Here is a 19,047-nt window from a genome sequence, read left to right as displayed (position 1 = left end):
TCCTCAGCTAGAAAAGGGTGATATTCCACATGAGGAATTATGAGTATTTGGGTGCGTTAGAAAAGAGCCTATTTTCTGTCAACATAGTCTGATATGAATGAGAATATGCAGGACATTTTGGTACCTGAGCCAAAGGACAAGATGGCATCCTCCCCATTTCATGAGCAGAAGCTGATTGGGATGGCATCCTCCACCACACCTAAGCTAAGCTATTTTGCAGGGGTCACTTGGAGACCTATAGGAACAGCCTAGCTGCCACAACTGCCTCCATGAATCTGCTGCCTGAGACATTTGCCTTATTCTGATTAATTGGTAGGAGCAGCTCAGGGAATATTGGTGATGCTCAACAGGGCTGTCTTATTTATATAATCTGTCATAGAATTTAGAAGGTTACAGTTCTCCGTGTGGTGGTGTATCCACCTGTGGGTTGTTATCAGGTGTTCCAGAACCTTCTTCATCCATTAGGCCCTTCTGTTCAGATGGCAGTGTCTTGTAACTGATGGGCCATGCTCAGGAAGAACCACTTCAGCTTCTCTTAACAACAGACCTTGATAGCATCTGATGTTTCTCCTGCAGCGTGTTACTTCAGTGTTCCCTCCACAGAAGCCTGCCGCAGTGTGACTAAACCTTGGTGACGTTGGCCACATGGACCTTGTTTCCACCTCGTTCTTATTGTCTTGGACAAGAAGGCAAGTAAAGACCTGCTTGAACCTCTTGCGAAAGTGCTTAGAGATAAGAGCATAGACGATTGGGTTGAGGCAGGAATTGGCATAGGACAGGCAATGAGAAGCCAAGCGGCAGGCATAGGTGGCCCGGTTGAAGGGGAAATAGCCAAACCAGAAGCACAAGATCACCAGGTGGTGAGGCAGCCAGCAGAGGCAGAAGAGGACAGCCACAGCAATAATCATCTTGGTGACCCTGCGCTTGGCTTTACGAGATTCAGAGATCCTTTCAATGGGGTCCACAGCAGTCCACAGGAATTTAATGGTCCTAGCATAAGCCAGACTGACCACAAAGACAGGGAGCACATAGCCAAATACAAAGGTGAGGATGTCCAAAATCTTGCGGCGCTGATCCTCCCAAATAGGGACACAGATGGGCATCTTTTGATAGTGAACTATTTGGTAGTAGCTGAGATATGGCCCTGCAAAAAGCAGTGACAATGTCCAAATCATGAAAATGGCGAGAGCTGCATTGCGAGAGGTACGGAGATCCCGGGATTTCAGTGGATATCGAATAGCCAAATACCTGGAAACAGGGATGCACCAGAATATAAAACAAGACATCATGGCTGTCACACAAATACACCCTGCCAAACTTTATTAGTATTTCAAACACATACACCCTCCAAACATGGTTAGTATCACTTTCTTCCTTCCATGTGGTTCTCTTATTCCTTTATTCAGCCTAGGATTGGAAATAATATTCTGGTCTTGCCAAACCCACTTTAATAATATAGTGGTGAGAATCTTTGGCAATTTTTGCTTAGTATTTTCACATCCTTACATCTTTTAGGAAATTATTCTGTATAGAAATAAATGTGGGGTTTTTGAATGAGAGTTTGGAATCCTGTTAGTCAATTACGATGTCATAAATTAGACCAGGATACCTAACTGCTTCCTATTTACAAAAATAGAAATGCTGCATCAAAAAAATGCCACACAGTTTTGTTGTTCAAGGTTGCTGCTTTCTGCACAAGGTTGTGCAAGTTTTCTCTTGTGCAAGATGATTGTTTCTTTTGTATAGAAAACAGCAATCTTACACAGAAAGCACACATAATTGTCTGGAAACAGCTTTTTTACACAAGTGTCCACATTTCTTATGCCAAAAATCCCCATGTATTTCTACGTAAAATAATTTCCAGAAACACTTTAACATGTAGGTATATTGATCAAGTATGACACAGAAATATTTGTTTATTTCATGAAAATTATGAGGTTTTTTGTCCTCAGTTACAAAGACAAAATAGTCAAACATTAATTTCTCCCCACTATACACCAAAGGCTATACAGATGAGAATTCCTTTCCAGGTTCTTCTCAGAAGCTTGTAAGCATATCTGTTTAAGTACCACCCAAAGCTCAAAGGTTTTTCAATCTGACAACCATTTATGCGAATTTGGACTTCACTGACATAATTCCCATAGGATGGGATACAGAAGTTGCAGTTTTTCCATGTCAACAGAAGGCATACTGGGTTAAGAAACCAACATGCTTGAAAAATAACAAAAATCCAACCTGAGATGTGTGTATGTTCTGACAGGAATTTATTAACATAACCCCATTGTGGAAACAGAAGGAGTTGCTAAGTATGCTGCAGTTACTAAGGTGAAATGAAGGGGAAAACATGAAAAGAGTGAAAGTGATAAAATTTGAGAAATTGCATGCAGAGGAAGCAAGAAGTACCCTCCATAGATTATGCCATGGGAAGAGGATGAAGTTACAAGCAGAAGAGCAAGGAGAGGCTGTGGAATCAATCTGAGACTGTGACTATGTACACATTGAAACGAGGTGAGAGAGTTCTGATGTGGAACAATGGCACCTGAGAGATCCCCTTTTTTTTAAAAAAAATATAATACATGGAAGAACTCTCTGGAAGCTGGAAACTAGCACAATAGGGAACAGGCTACAGTAGATGCTTTTTTAAAAAAAATTTGTCAGATGTGCTACGTCTTCACTTTCAGGGAAATTTTAATGCAGTATTTAAAAAGCCTGTAGTTTGATGGGAAGCAATCCATTCTATCACCACAAAACTTTACCATCTCACTCTGCTATATATGCTGAACAGGCACATTTGGCAATACTTACAGCCTTGACCTTACAAAGAACAGTTTTGGGAGATGTAAACCCCAGTTACATGGGCATCTTAGGTCCTGTCTGCCCTGGCACAGCAGCCTGGAGTATCCTAGCACCTGATTCTTCACTATTGCAAAGGCCCTCCTTTCTGACACCAGGCATCTAATTGCACACATGTCCTGCTCTGCCATTTAGAGTGTCTCTCACTGCCACTTGTCACATCACACTGAGGTCAGACTGAGGCACCCAGTCTTGATCACACAGCTGGGTGCCTCATTCTCACCTCAGAGTGAGGGACTGGTGCCAGGGGGCAGCACATGATGCATTTCAAACAGCCACCTGGTATTGAAACACAAGGCTCCAGATCTTATGGGAAGATCTGAAGCAACTGGTGAGATAATTTAATTAATTTTAAGGAGGTATATCTCGCTTCTGGTGCTGAACAGTCTGGACATAAAGCAGTCTGTTCGCACTAGAACTGAGGTTTGGCCATATGTCATCCAGTCTTCCTGCCAAGAGAACAGGGGGAGGCGTTTTATTTGGCCCATGCAGACAGGACATTAGGGGTTTTTTGTTTTGTTTTGTTTTGTTTTTAAGTGCATGTTTAAGGTTGAGTACATATGCAAACACTTTTATAACCTTCATTGTTGACCCTTTGCTCCCATTTTCTTCTAGGAGAAAAACAGCTTCATGAACTCTTAGCTATTTCTAGAAATATACTTGTTGCTGTTGTGTGCCTTCAAGTCATTTCCGACTTATGGTGACCCTAAGGCGAACTTATCATGGTTTTTTTTGGCAAGAGTTGTTCAGATGAGGTTTGCCATTCCCTTCCCAAGGCTGAGAGCATGTGACTTGCCCAAGGTCATCCAGTGGGTTTCATGACCGAGCAGGAATCGAACCCTGGTTTTCCAGAGTTGTAGTCCAATGCTCAAACCACTACGCCACACTGGCTCCCTAGAAATACATACTTTTAGCTATTTGCACTTTCACTTTTAATATAATTCTTTTCCTTAGAGGTTGATGTGGTAAGCTATCTTTGCAATGACTAAGAACCTTCTCACTCATTCTGTTGACTCAACCTCTTCCCTAAAGTTCTACTTTGATAACACCATTGGGTAGCACCTCCTACAAGACCATCAGTGCAAGGGAGGATCTTCTACCAGTTCCAGAACTCCTGCACTGAGGAGAGTAGTGTAACTTTACATTTAGTTACACCTCAGCTGCACTATGTCACCTCATCTGTGGATTCCAGTGATGTGCAACTAAATGAGCACTGTGTATTGATGTGCAAAGTGCAACTATGTACAATGGCACAATGTGTACAATTCTACTTTTACAATCTTGAATTGAAAATAGTTGTTCTGTATTGTCTAGCCACTTCCATAAGGAACTTTGTGCTTGGGTATTTTCAATAACAGGAAGCTAGGTCTAGAAACTTAGCAATTAAAGTCCAAAAATTTAACTTTTTCAGTTGTACCCAGCCCTTGATCAAGAGAAGTATAAAGACTGGTCACCTGGGGTGGCATTGGGTTGGGGAGACCCTCCCACATACCATGCCCTCCAACTTTTCATAGAGGAAAACTGGGGCACTTGTGGCCAAGGAACATCAGAGTATGGTCAAGATGGCAAAGATTCCTCATAACGAAGAACAGACAAGCTAAGAAAAGCTGCAGCAGTTTGCTTTTGCCTGAGTCTACTTGGAAGGGCGAGATTCTGCCCCCTCTACTCCTCTCCCTTCCTCTCTCTCTTTGAGTTAATTGAGTGCAAACTACTTTTGCATTTGAACATAGTTTGCAGCAATAGAAATAACCTGAGGATAAAGGGGAGAAAGGGGAAAGAAGAGAAAGAAACTGGGACATTTTAAAAGCAGTTTGAAAAGTGGGACAATACAGGATTATTTGTGACTGTCCCTGCCAAACTGAGACAGTTACAGAGTAAGACTTACCTGTCCACAGAAACAGCTGCCAAGGTAAAGCTGCTGGCATACATAGTGAGGTAGATGAAGAAGTGCACAGCCTTGCAGGCAAAGGCACCAAAGAGCCATCCATCCAAGGTGTAGATGGTGGCCTGGAAAGGGACACAGAAGAGGATGAAGCAGAGATCTGCCACAGCCAGATTGAGGATGAAGAGGTTCGTGGTGTTATATTTCACCTGCCCATTGCGTAGCAGCACAGCAAGCACCAGGCCATTCCCCACGGTGCCCACAAGGAAGATGAGGGAGAAGACCACTGGTACAATGATGCCCGCAGTTCGTGCTTCCAGGCTGTCTGTAGATGCGTTCCAGCTATCTGGCATCTCCCCATCAGAGAAAAAGGGCCTGACAAAATAGGAAAATGTTATTAGGGTTGCTAGCTCAGGATTATCTCAAGCCTGAGGATTTCAGTACCAAAACCTGGACCTAGAGACCATCCTTTTGACAGAGGCGATGTCACAGGAAAGCAATCTCTGGTGATATCATCAAGCATGATGCGTTAAGCATCAACCTTAGATGTGCAGATTAGGCCATTATTTTTTTAAAAAAAAATAGCCTAAGAAATAAGGAAAATAAGATATATACAACCATGGAATTTATTGTTGTGTGCTTTTGTTTCTGATTTATGATGACTCTAAGGCCTATCACAGGGTTATCTTGGTAAGATTTGTTCAGAGGCAGTTTTGCTTCATCCTCTTCTGTCTTTGTCTTCCTCTGAAGCTGATAGCCAGCATGGTATAGTGGTTTAAGTATTTTGGACTAGAACTCTGAGGAAGAGAGTTTGAATCCCAGCTCAGCCATGGAAAACCAGTGGATGACCCTGGGCAAGTCACACTTTCTCAGCTTCAGAAGATGGCAATGGCAAACCTCCTCTGAAGAAACTTGCCAAGAAAATCTCATGATAGGGTTGCCTTAGGGTCGCCATAAATCAGAAATGACTTGAAGGCAAACAACAATGAAGCTGATAGAGTGTGACTTAGATGAACAGGAATTCAAGCCCTGGTCTCCATGCTGGCTCTCGTCGTGGAATTTAACTGCCATGGAATTACTGGGATTTGCCACTTAAGGAAGATATTTAGAATTCTCAGACAGAGAGATACAATGCCTTCCTAGACTACAAATCACAGGATTTCATAGGATGCAACCATGGCAATTAAAGTCAAATCATATCACTATAATTGTGTAGTATAAATGGGCCCTTGGATTTTTTGATCCATACAGGTTATTTTGTTCTTCCCTATGAATATTTTAACATCTGTCACCTGTCTCAAGATTCTTTACTCCTTCTGAGCTTACAGTAACCAATGGTTAGGAAAGAATTTCCCCAGGAACAATATAATGCTGTGTCCTACTTCTGCTGTAATGCAAAGGACTTTGGAATGCCTTGGTACTGAACAGGCCATTGGCTTTGCTAGAACTGATCTGCTAATATGGGTCCAGACTTACATTTTTGAGCTTTTCTTGGGAGCATGGCTATGGAGATGGTCATGATGAATGTCCATACATCACATTTTTCCACTACATTACCACCTTAAAAACAAATCACTAACAAAGCAAGTAACTACCATTGACCATGGTATCCTTATGGGCCACTGTTGATTTCTTGAGAACAATCTAACTTGAAAATTAACAGATATGAACATTTTTTTCTTGGTTTTTATGGCATGATTCTTCCTTAGTCCTAACTATAGTATTATTATTATTATTATTATTATTATTATTATTTTCTTATATCCCACCTTTCTTTCAATCTAAGGACTCAAGGCAGCGAACAAGTATAAAACAATACAATTTAAAAACAATACAAAATATTAAAATACATAAATATAAAAATTTAAAAACAATTAAATGATTTTAAGGATTAAAACAGTTATAAATTAAAAGTTAATATATTAAAATACAAACCATGGGATCAATAAAGTTTACCTACATGACAGCTCAGCCAAATATGGGCCTGAACAGACAGGCCAAAATAAAGATGCTTTGGGTCACTTTGGAGGTATGCTGTTTAAATGCTCCATGTGTCCTAAGAGATTGGAAGCCGTGCCAAAGCCATGCTCTAGTCCTTTGGCACAGTTTCTGGCCTTTTAAGGTGTGTGTGTCATTTAAACAGCATACCTCCAAAGTGACCCAAAGCAGCTTTATTGTGGCCTGTCTGTTCGGGCCCTAAGTCTCCATATCGAACTACTATTAAAGGCAGAGGAACAGAGGTTCAGGTGAAATATGGCAAATCTACCCATAAAACCAAACGGGAGTCTTGATCAATGTATGTAAAAGGTGCAAATGTAGCAACATGGATACAAGTCTGACCTGGGCATCTTTGTCCAGTACCCTTGTAGTCTCTTACCATGCATTCAATGATGACATGTATTAGCTATCATTATTACATAAATTAATTTAGAAGTGACATCAGAAGAAGTAATACTCTTTCCTCCTCTGTGATGCAAGTGGTTTGGATTACAGTGGCATGAGACTGGATTAACTCCAGGTCACTCCAGGTTCAAGACCCCTTTCTCTTTAGCAGCCCCAAGCCTCAGTCCCCTGGCTCTGGTCCCTTCTGGAGTTTGTACTTGCCAGGCACCACTTAACCCTCTTTACTTCATTACATTCCAAAAGCTCTTAAGCCTCTTGCTTGTTTTGGTGAATTAGACTTTCCTCACCATTCTTTGTCAAGACTCAGTGGTAGCCCAACCTGCCAGAAAGAGACCATGAGGAGCAAACAGAATGGAAGCTTAATGGAATATTGTTGTGAAAGATTGCATTTATGGTTTTGCTGATTAATTAATAGTACCATGGAATTGCTAAATCTCTATGAAAATTTCTGTCCTCTGAACCTGAACAAGTTAGTTTTTAGAGATCAATTCCCAGAGACCTCTGGTCTGGGCATTGTCATCCAATTAAGTTTTCCAAACTATGCATTTTCTCTCTCTCTTTCTTTCTGTCACAGATCCCACACTCTTAAAAATGGCACAGCAAACAAATGGAAAAAGTGCACTTCCTCTGTTTACTAGGAAAGCTGAACCTGGTCGATTCCTTGTCACACCAATGCTCAAGACATAACTCAGGAGATTATGGCATTGCCCTTTTCCATCCTTCCCTCTCGACCTAGGCATGAGCTGAAACATCTTAAGCACAGATTTTTATTGCATGCCTTAGTGCCCAAGTCAGAGGCATCCTGTACCTGATCATGGCATCTCATATCTGGTCCAGATTTCTCCAAGACTTTCCCATTCTTTGCAAAGTATGAGAGAAGTTCGGATCGGGTATGGGATGCCATGATTGGGTATGAGAGGCATCTGACCTGGGCATGGAAGTATGGGATAAAACCCATGCTTAAAATGTTTCAGCCCATGTCTAGATCAGGAGAGAAGGACAGAAAAGAGCAGTGTGATAACCTCCTCGGTCTCTTGCATCTGGCTACCTTGCCTTATTACTGGCAGCTACAGTCAATGACTGTAAGAGTCAGAAGTCATCTGAGAGAGGCAGTGGAGCCCAGAAGATACATCAATAGGGTTGTCAGTTCAGGATCATTCAGGTCATGAGATTTTCAGGCCAAAACCTGAGACCTAGAAATTGTCCCTGGCGATGTCATTAAATATCATGCATTAAGTATGTCATTCAAACACATTGGGTCATGGCTTATCATTCAAAGGGGGGGGGCAGGATTAGGAGAGAGAACATATTTCTATGTTTGGAAAATGAAGAAAGAAATCTTAACTAAAGGGACAGTTTCCAGATCAAGGTGAAATGATAGGATTATGCTTTCTCAGCTATTTAGGAAGACAATATAAGGAACACTGGATCAAGCCTACTTGTTTCTAGCCAGAAAGTGGATACAAAGCAGAGTTGAGGGTGAGTTCTGGTGCCACAATGACTGGGAGGAAAGGAGGAAGCTAACTAAGTAAATGTATAGGAAACCAACCCACCCCGGTCTTTCAAATTTGCAGCAACAAATGCAGTAATCCTGCTGCTTGTCTATCTGAGCTGGAGATTTGCACACAGCCCTTTCCTCTTGCTTGGAGGTAAGCCCAGCAGAGCTGGAGAATTTGCACCCTTTATCTCCCACCTGGACCATGAAAACGGGGACTCAGGGCCAGGCTTTGCGATTTGGCAACCTTATCACCAGAATGGGCAGATTTACAGCATCTACCTAAAATGTATGAAGCATCTATGAAATTAGAGTGATTTGAGGAAGAAAGAGAAATGGAAAAAAAGATTACTGATCTTTTAAAAGAAGGGAATTATCTCTTTTGGTCTTTTGGCTTTCTACACCTGTCAAAAATCTTGGTAAGTGATAAAAGTCTATGTCTCAACTCTTTCTTCCTATAATCCCCTTGAGCCATGCTCTTTTTCTGTCCTGGAGTGCTCTCAGAACCTCATAAGGAGCTAGTTCTCTCTGCAGTAATATTCTTTATTCAGCGACATGCTATTTACTGTTGGTTATGAACAGCAGGAAAGAGGCTCTGCAGAGAATAACATAAAAGCATCTTCATACAAGAGGCTTATACTGTACAACATGGGCTGAAATGTAACTATAAAGTAACACATCATTAAACATTTCCCCAATCCATATTAATCTAATACTTTTATTGGGCTGAAGAAAAGGGTACAAAAAGAAGTGCCAGCTTTTGAGACCTCCAGATCACTTCATCAGCAAGTAATTACAAAAAAATAGGGAGAGTAAGAAGGGAATAAGGCTTCATACTGAAACCATAATATCTGCATGATCTACTCCTCTCTGCACTGCTTTCTGCAATATCTTGCCAGATGAAGTAATTTGGAGAATTCAAAAGCTTCCTTACATTTATTGGTGCCCCTTTGGTTGATCCAATAAAGAAATTTCATAGAACCCAAGGGCCATCCAGCCCAACCTCATGCCATGCAGGAACTCACAATCAAAGCACTCCCAAGAGATGGCCATCCAACCTCTGTTTAAAGACCTCCAAAGAAGGAGACTCCATTTATGAATATATATATGAGATTTGTATGCTGCCTTACTCCTCACAAGCTTTGGGCTCAAGTAAGCTAACAACAACAGCAGATAAAACCATAGGATTAAAACACTAGACATATTACGAACAAACTATATTAATTAAGAAGGGAATGTACATATCTATAGACAGATATAGATCTATTTTATAGTATAGATTTTAACATGGATTGTTAATATTTTTAAAAATGTTCATTATATTGATCCATTTTCAGTTATTTGAACATTACTACTTTTTCTCTCTGCATTAATGAAATATATTGAAATGCACCTTCACATACCCTCGGCCATGCAAGGTTGGCTCAGTGACTGTGTGGAGCTTTGCTTTTAGAAGATGTTCAAGCTCTGACTTTTTACTCACCCTGTTGTGGGAAAGTGCAGCTTTACATCCTTTCCCTCCAGTCTATCTGCTTTAGCTCCTCAGACAGGTTCTGAGCTTCCTGCATCAAACCTCCTTCTGCCTTCTTCAAATCAGTGGAGTCCCGTCTGTTTTCACACTGGAAGATGGTATGCTTCTCCCTTCATATTGCTGCCTGCTTCAAATGAGGGCTGGTATTCCTCTCCCTGCCTCCTATAAATGTAGCACTGTGGTAGGAGAAGATGCACCTGCTGAAATTCTCCTTCTGCACACTGGTTCAAAGGAAGCAGGACCTTTGCCTACTGAACGTAGGAACTCTAAGGGCCTCTAACACCCTTATTCTTCTCTCTTCTTTTGCACAACTCCTTTTGGGCCACAGTGCAAAACATCCCCTTCTCTCATTACATTTCATTCATTCACTCACACACGCCCCTCCAAGAATGACAGTACTACTCACTTGGTAAGGAAGAGATGGGCAGGGCACTGCCTGGGTGCCTTCAGGTCTTCTTCACCATCCAGTAGCAATGACTGGCCAACATGGGGAAGCCCCCTGGCCTTGCCCCACTTGTCTCCAGTGCCAAGGGGAAAGAAAGTAGGAGGAACTCTGCAAGTTGTGATGCACAGACCTCTACTGCGCCTCTGTCTCATTTCCTCTAGCTACTTCTTTCACTGCATCTCTCCATCTCACCCCCACCCCAGCCTACATCTGCTTTTTTCCTCATTTCTCTCCTCCCTTGATGTTTCTCTAGATCTCTGCTCCCCTCTCCTGCTCTTGCAATGCCAAGCCCATTGATCTTTTCTTTCTTTTTTTTCATTGAGGTTGGGTGTTAACCCTGGTATGGCCAGATCTGTTTAATTTAAACAGATTCTGTCTGTCTGTCTGTCTGTCATTTCTGCCCAGGTTTGCAAGCCTCTATTGCAGGCACTATTCTACAGGCATCCATAGGAATGTAGAACAGAAATACACATATCTCAGTAGCTGCCCCCACTCCCATGAGAGCAGAACATATTTTACCATTCACTTCTAAGCAGCGAGATCATTTTCAGAGCTGTAACAAAAGAATGTGACAGCAGACCACTTTGATGTCCAGGGGAAAGCAGCATATAATACCTCACCCCTGCCAAATTTGTGACCAACTGGCACACAAAAAGTGTTTTCAGCATGCATGGAGGGGATGTATGTGTTTATTACATTTGTATTCTGTATCTCTCCACTAGTAGCGAGATTGAAGAGGCATACATTGTGCTCTATATCTCTTCATTATAGTTTCATAGTAGCCTTGAGAGGTAAGTAAGATTGAGAGGGATTGACTAGCCCAGTGAGTTTCATGGCTGCGTGGGACTTGAGCTTGGATTTCCCACATCCCAGTCTATCACTTTAACCACTGTCCCACACTGGAAATATAATTCCTAGTACTTCTTCTTGGCCTGTGTTAAAAGGCCAGATTCTGCACAGGCCAGTGAAGGTGATCAGCTCATTATGGGCTTGGCATTGCCACAAGCAGGCTTTGAGAGAGTTTCCCAATATCTGCCTGACTGTTGTGTGGATATGTACTTAGTTTCAGTGGTTCATTCCTGAAGGATTCACAAAACATAGAGATGGGCAACATGTCCCCAGCCATATGCTTGTACTGCAAGTCAAATCATTTCATTCCATCAGGTAAATTGATTAGGGCCTCTGGGAGTTTCATCCACCAACATTTGGAGAACCACACCTTTTACACCTTTTACTCACTGATATAAAGCTAGGTGTACATAGAGAAAGTAGTTCCAGAATCCCTGATAATATGCTCTGGAAATTAAGGATTTTACCACATTGGGACAATTGGAAGTATAAACAGTGATTATCGTGTGAAAATCACACAGTCACGATTAACATTTTCCAACTCCCATTATCCCATGCAAATCGCACAATAGCGATAATATTTTTCACAACATTTCAATCAAAAGCGATTAAAGCACCATTAATCCAGAAATAGCCAGGCAATAAACAGCAACAAATCATTCACAGGAAAATCCCATGAATGATTTGTTGCTGCTTATTGCCTGATTATTCCCAGAATACAGTAATGACCGCTGTGTGTGAAATTTTTAATTGCAATTTAATGGTAATTGCATGATTTTCATGGGATAAAACCCATTTAAACTTCCAATTTTCCTCCATGTGATAAACTCCTCCATGGTGGAACATAGTGCCTTCCATACAGGAGGTTTCCATTAACTATCCTGGCACTGAAATTAATTAAAAAGGGTAACAAGACACAAGGGAAGGCAAAGACAAACCCCCTCTGAATAATCTTGCCAAGAAAGTTCTGTGATAGGGTGGTCTTAAGGCATGACTTGAAGGCACATAACCAGTGATGTCACTGTGGTTGGCGTCACCCAATGTGGAAACCTATGACATCACCTCCCTCCTCTGACTTCCTCCCATACCACACCATCTAGACTCCTTAGTAAAAAAAATGTATACTAGTGTAACTCATAAATTGTATTATACCATTGAATTTAATGGCAATAGTTGTGACATAAACAACAAGTACAGTCCGTCCTCGCCTTACGCGGGGGATCCGTTCCGGATCCCTCTGCGTAAGGCGAATTCCGCCTATGCTCGAGCCCCATTGGAAACAATGGAGCTCGTGCGCGGCGGCGCGGGTGCGCCCATTCAATTAAATGGGACGCGCCACCCCTTCTGCCCTGCGTGCGCCCCACGGCTTGAGCGCGTATGCTCAAGGCCGTGTATGGCACGGGTGCACTGTAAAATTAAAATGATAACTTTACATTACAATATCATATGCACAGCCTAAATGGATTTATATGTACATAGTTTCATGTGGTTAAAGTGAAATTTTGATAAGATGTGATGTTTATAAAGAATTTTGGTTCTTAAAAAATTAAATTTAAATTTTTCATTTTAAACTGAGGCCGCTCCTTTCTTCTCCCACTGAGCCTTGCCCCTTAATACCATCTCTTCTGCTGAGTTTCAGCAATTTAAAAGGATGTAGGCTAATGCTACAGCCCATTTCTGCCAAAAGGCAGATGTTTGGGGTGCAGTGGTATCACTTCCCCTTAGGATGTCATCTGATGCATCCCCCACCTCTAGTGACACCCCTGCACACAACAACAAGCAACAGGACACATTCTGTATGTATATTTCAAATGAAACAGCAAATGGATCTGTTTTGGTTTTGTTTTCTGTTGTATTTTTTCCTGCTGTTGTTAAAAGCTGAGAGTCAAAAAAATCCTTCCTGATCTCCCAGAGATCTTCCAGAACATTCAGACCTACGTCCTTCTGTCCCCCACCATTGTAAATAAATAAAATGTGCTCAAAGCTCACTCTTGCAAACATTGTTCAAAGCTGAGGTGCACAAAGCAATCATGAAGTCAAAGGCCTCCAGAGCTTAGAAATGTTATCTTTTCAGATGTTTTTTGACCGTAATAAAGAATTTCATTTCATTTCATCTTTTCAGATGACAACTCTCAGAATCCCCCAGCTAGCAATGCTACCAGCCATGCTGGCTTGAAGACTTTGGGAGCTGTAGTCCAAAAAGGTAACATTTGTGAGCCTGCTTTTGTTTACCCCATGAAGTCCGCAATAGGGTTATCAAGCGTCCTTTAGTATAAGGATGTCCCAATTTTGAGGGCTGGAAAACTTGTCCTTTATAGAACTGGCAGATGTCCCTTATTATAAAGGATTCCCCTTATTTATAGGTTGGAAAGCTCATCTTTTTGAATAGACTGAACAAGATCCCCCCCAAAGCCCAAACAAACATATTTGCATTCTCCGAAGATGCCAGTCACAGATGCTGGTGAAACGTCAGGAATAAACTCTTCTAGAATATGGCCACATAGCCCAAAAAATCCACAAAAAAAAAAAACTATGGATGCTGGTCATGAAAACCTTCAACTTCACATTAAACATACTTCTGGTTGTGGACCCTTCATAAAAACATAAATCTGTGCATCATGTAATTTGGAGATGTGGACAATATCTTAACTTTGCAGAGAAATACATGGCTGAGTTAGCTGAAATCAATACTTTAATTTGGTATTCCTACTGTCCCTTACTGATGTTTTGAAACCTGGCAACACTTGCCCACACAGATGGAATTAAGAAGTCGGCATTGGGATGTGCAGCTTCCAGCCAGCCTTAGATTCTAGCATCCATCTTCTCTTAGGAATTGCGTACTGCATTGTACTGCTTTATTTCTTGTGAAGTTCACGTAAAAACACCATGAACAGCTGCTCATGGGTATCAGCATGCACATCTGTCTTATTGTTTCCTAAAGGGAGAAAGTGCTAAAAGAAATTCCATCTAAAGAAAACTGGCAGGCAGTTTATCCCTTGAGGATGTAAAGAGCTGCTACACTGCATTAGACCAGTGGGGCTGGATCAAACCTTAGTTATATTCAGAGTCTACCCTTTGAAATGTATAAGCCCCATTTATTTCAGTGGGTCTACTCTAAGTAAGTCTAGATGCAACCCAGTATCAGCCATCCTTTACCAGCCTTCACTTATAACTGCTCCCTGTTATCTTGTTTTGCTATGTTGGTAAATGCTCTCCCAAACCTACTTTGCCAGTCAGCAGCCTCTCCAAAAGATGAAGGATCGGAGCATAGAGGGATGACATTTCCACCCTCTCCTGGCATAATTCCTTGCTACAGCCTTGCTCGCTGCCTGCAAGAGGAGGTGAAAATGTCACTATTCTGCCAGTTATCAACAGAACAGGCCTCCATCTCTCAGGCTGGTAAAGTAGATAGGGGAGGCAAGAGATGTGACTTATGCAGTTACAAATGCATATTTAAGTAGGCTATGTAGAATACGGTCCATTGACTTTCCTGTCCTAGAATTTTCCGCGAGTGGCAATTCACCTTTTGAATAGGTTGCACCTCTGGCTCTGCACTATTTAACATTTAAAAAACAACTTGTTTTTCAAAACCAGAAATAGATTTCCTGCCATTTCTGGGTTTTGCTTTCTTTCTGCATTTTTTCCATGCAATTCCCTGAAGATTTCAGGGGCAGGAAACTACACCACAAGACCCATGAACAGCTGCAATTGGTTTCCAACTTGCTCTAGATCTTCTATTGCCTTGTATTCTCCACAATAAGTATAGTTTGTCGATACAGATTTACTCAGCATATTATGCTGCATGAATGACTGGATAGCAAATAACTGGTTTCAGGTGGTTCAAAATTCACTATATTAGAAGGCTGCAGCTGATTCTCTTATTTTTGCTTTAATTGCTAGCATACTATTTTCTTCAAACATACACATGTCATTTTACTACCACTCCTTATAGCTGCTTCAAGTTTCACAAGAACTCTGTCAAGGATGAACCTCTGGGGTCCAGCCAGTAGTGTTCCCATGCCTGGTGTCACCCGGTGCAGGAGAGCTGCCAGGGATGGCAGGCAAATGAATGTGCTCACCCTTCTCCTTCGCCACAGCAGTGGCCTCCTCCTGAGCAGGGAGCGGCTGCTTTGGCGAATCCTGGAGGACTGTTCTTGCCCTTCTCCTTCACCATGCAAGTGGCTTCTTCAAAAGGGAGCTGCCAGCGTGATGAAGCTGGGAAAGGCACACTTGCCCCTTCTCACATCAAGGCAGCAGGATGGCCTGACAGGTTGTCACCCCTCTTCTGAGGTGTCACCTGGTGCAGACCACACTCCCCACACTTCCCAGTGACGCCACTGGATCCAGCCACTGGAAAAGCAACCTTTCATTGAAGAACAGCAAAACCATACAGCAAATTAACTTCCAGGAAGGGAATGGAGTTTCTGTCTCATAGGTGATTATCACACCATGGCCAATTCAGCAACAATTGTGCTTTTGGATGGTAGTGCAACAGTAGTTACTTAGCAATAGTTATTTTCACAGGATCACCAACTGCGCGACAACCATTGCATAAAACCTAATTAATTGCATGATTGCATTTTGCACACATGCATGAATGAATCGCTATTACATTGTGAGTCATTGTTTTGTGCATGCGTCATTTTGGCACTACAGTGCATGTCTGACATTAATGTTTCCATCAAGTACAGAAAAAATTTTATACACACACACACACACACACACACACATATTACAACATTAATTCTATCTGGTGCGAACAGTTATGTCCCATAGCTTCCAACAAGACTGAAATCCACTCTGGAAATGATCCTAGCGTTGTGAACAAATTGCCTGTGCCGAAATGCAGTGTGAGTAAATGTCCGCAGTTGCGCCCACAATAACACCATTGCTTTTCTCACTTGTGTAATCGTGCTTCAATCATGCTGTTGAAAACTAATTCGCGACAGTTCCCCATGAATCAGTTGCTGTTGCCAGAGCATGCTGGGTTCTTCATGGGGGCAGTCTGGGATGAGTGTGATGTCCTCTGAAAAGGTTTTGCACCATCACACGATTTCCCTGAGACAATCCCTTTTACTCCTGGTTTTTCCCCTTGTCTGACAATCTCCATAGTTGTGCAGAGCTCTGATGTAAAAGGGTTTGGTACTTTCTCCCATATAGGGTTGCCAGAGTGAAAGCTAGCAAGAGCTCCGGTACCTTTAATGGCTGTGTAGAAGAGGGAGTTTGAGCAGGTGTTGCTCATTTCCTAACTGTGTAACATTCAACACTTACTCAGCAGGAGATGCACTGCAAATTCCATGACAGCTGGTAATTAGTTTGCAGAGGAAGGTGTTTCAGATGTAGATAATGTAGAGCTATCCTTTTAGTGTGTGTATGTGTGTGCAGAAGTATGCCTTCAAGTCACCTGTTGACTTATTGCAATCCCATGGATATCATAGGGTTCTCTTAGACAAGGACTACTTCAGGGTGGTATTGCCAGTTACATCCTTGAAATATAGCCTAACAACACCTGCTATTCATTGGTGGCCTCCCATCCAAGTATTAATCAAGGCTGACCCTGCTTAGCTTCCAGTATCAGATGGGCTTTAAATATACAAGGCTTTAAAAGTCATCAACAGAAGTTTGTAACAAATATGAAAAGGGAGAGGGAGCCAATGGAGGGATGACAATAAAGCAGAAATGTGATTGAAGCAGTGAGCAGACATGATAATGTGTGCAACTGAATGCTGGACAGAAGTTAAAGGACGGAGTTGAGAAAGAGGAAGCCCCGCCACTGCCAGAAGGAAGTTACAAAAATCCAGTCGCAAGACCACTAGGGCATGGACCAGAATCATGGCAGCAGAGGCCAGATTTTAGTGATATTATAGAGAAAGAATCTGTATGCCTTGGCTATAGCCTGAATCTGGTGGATACAAACAGAGAAGAATAAAAAATGAAACTAAGGCAGGTTACAGACGGGCAAAAACGGGTGTGCTCATGACGTCATGAGGTATTGCCTTTAGACGGCCCTTACCTGAATGCCGTCATGAACGCGCCGCCTGCACGCCCCAAGCGGGAAGAAGCGGCATTAAAAAGGTGCCGCTTTTTTCCACTTCTTTTTGATAAGCAGCGTACGTGCGCATCTCCGTATATAAGCTGCTGCACCGGTACGCCACAATTGTCACGCCGCAAATTTAAGTTGCCCATTTAAAAGCTCCGTGTCTGCTGCGTCGCATAATGAGTTGGGGTCCCGGGACATGCGCAGTTTGCAGTCAGGCTTTAATTGCAGCGTCAGATGCCATGCAGCTGTGGAAGCTGCGGCGCAGCTGCACTCTATTTTAATGCTCGTAACCCTAACCCTAGAGCAACATGTACGCATGCGCTGCTAGAATCGTGGAAAGTTGTAAGTTTTGCTGGCGGATGTTTTGGCTGGAGAAAGTGATAAGGGAAAGTTTGGAATTTAAAGTGAACCCCTACACACATTCCTGCGCCATTTTCATCTAACAATAAAAAAATGCTAAAACTTTAAATGTACAAGGGAGGTGATGGGGGATGGCAGGGGGACAGTGGTGGCAGCGGCGACAGCGGCGACAGCTGTGGCTGTGCATTGCAGATTCAGCAAGAGCATGGGGATCAAAGGAGAGGAGGCATTCATGATGCTGGTGACACTGGCAACACGCAAGCGGACAAGGATGCCAACACCAGCTGATCACCAGCTGGCAGGAGGCCACCTTTGTTCTTGGGTAGGGTGGGGGGAAATGTTTAAAGGGGCCTGGGCGCTTTAAATGTGCACATATGCTTTCTGCCGCCGGTGCTGACCGGCGCAGCTGTGCAGCTGCGCATCCGCCAGCCAGCAAAAGAAAAAAAAATCAGCGTTTGCGGCCGCCCATGCGGAAGCTGCCTCTCTCTTTGCAGCATCCTGCGAGGCAGCGGTATGGAAGCTGCGGGTAAAAAACGGCCCCAGGTGAGGCGTCTTCACTGCCCCCGGTGTGGAAGCCCCATACACCTGAGCCACGCCCCCGAGGTGGGCGGTCTGGAGGCTCCGTATTCAGGGGAAGACACCTTCAAGACGTCTTCCCCTGCCCATCTGTAACCCGCCTAAGACTGCAGGCTTCCTGCACAGGCTGAATAGAGAATGAGTTAACCTTGACTCATGGCAACACTGTGGATGAGATTTCTCCAAGCCCCTCATCCTCCACTGCTCTGCTCAGATGCTGCGGGCTCAGGCCCCTGGCCTCTCTGATTATCCATCTGGAATGTGGTCTCTATCTCTTTCCACTGCCTTCTACCTTTCCTAATATTATTCTCTTTTCTAAAGATTTGTGCCTTCTCATGATGTGTCCAAAATACTACAGTTTCAATTTAGTCATCCTGGCTTTGAGGGAGAGTGCAGAACCCATTTGTTTGACTTTTTAGCCACCCATGGTATTCTTAGCACTTGCCTCCAGCATCACATCTCAGATTACAGTCGCCCCTCCATTTTTGTGGGGGATCCATTCCAGACCTTCCCCCTCCCCTCGTGAAAATGGAAAATCGCCTATACTCTAGCCCCATGTAAGCCCACTTGGGCAAGTCACATTCTCTCAGCTTCAGAGAATGGCACTGGCAAA

At 42.8% G+C, this 19,047-nt stretch overlaps 1 protein-coding gene across 1 annotated transcript; it reads right to left on the bottom strand.

Annotated features, from left to right (window-relative positions):
- Positions 1-264: 264 nt before the first annotated feature.
- Positions 265-10,917, bottom strand: GALR3 (galanin receptor 3). Its single transcript, XM_042470094.1, is given in 7 exon segments — positions 265-481; positions 483-509; positions 511-627; positions 629-671; positions 674-1,248; positions 4,739-5,110; positions 10,571-10,917. Coding segments are annotated over 7 exon segments (1,416 nt in total). The 5' UTR covers positions 10,762-10,917; the 3' UTR covers positions 265-390.
- Between the last annotated feature and the right edge of the window lie 8,130 nt (positions 10,918-19,047).

This window comes from Sceloporus undulatus, chromosome 5 (assembly GCF_019175285.1).
Source record: "Sceloporus undulatus isolate JIND9_A2432 ecotype Alabama chromosome 5, SceUnd_v1.1, whole genome shotgun sequence".
NCBI classification, from domain to species: Eukaryota; Metazoa; Chordata; class Lepidosauria; order Squamata; family Phrynosomatidae; genus Sceloporus; species Sceloporus undulatus.
The sequence above is the reverse complement of the archived record's forward strand: the minus strand, read 5'-3'. Positions and strand labels throughout refer to the sequence as shown.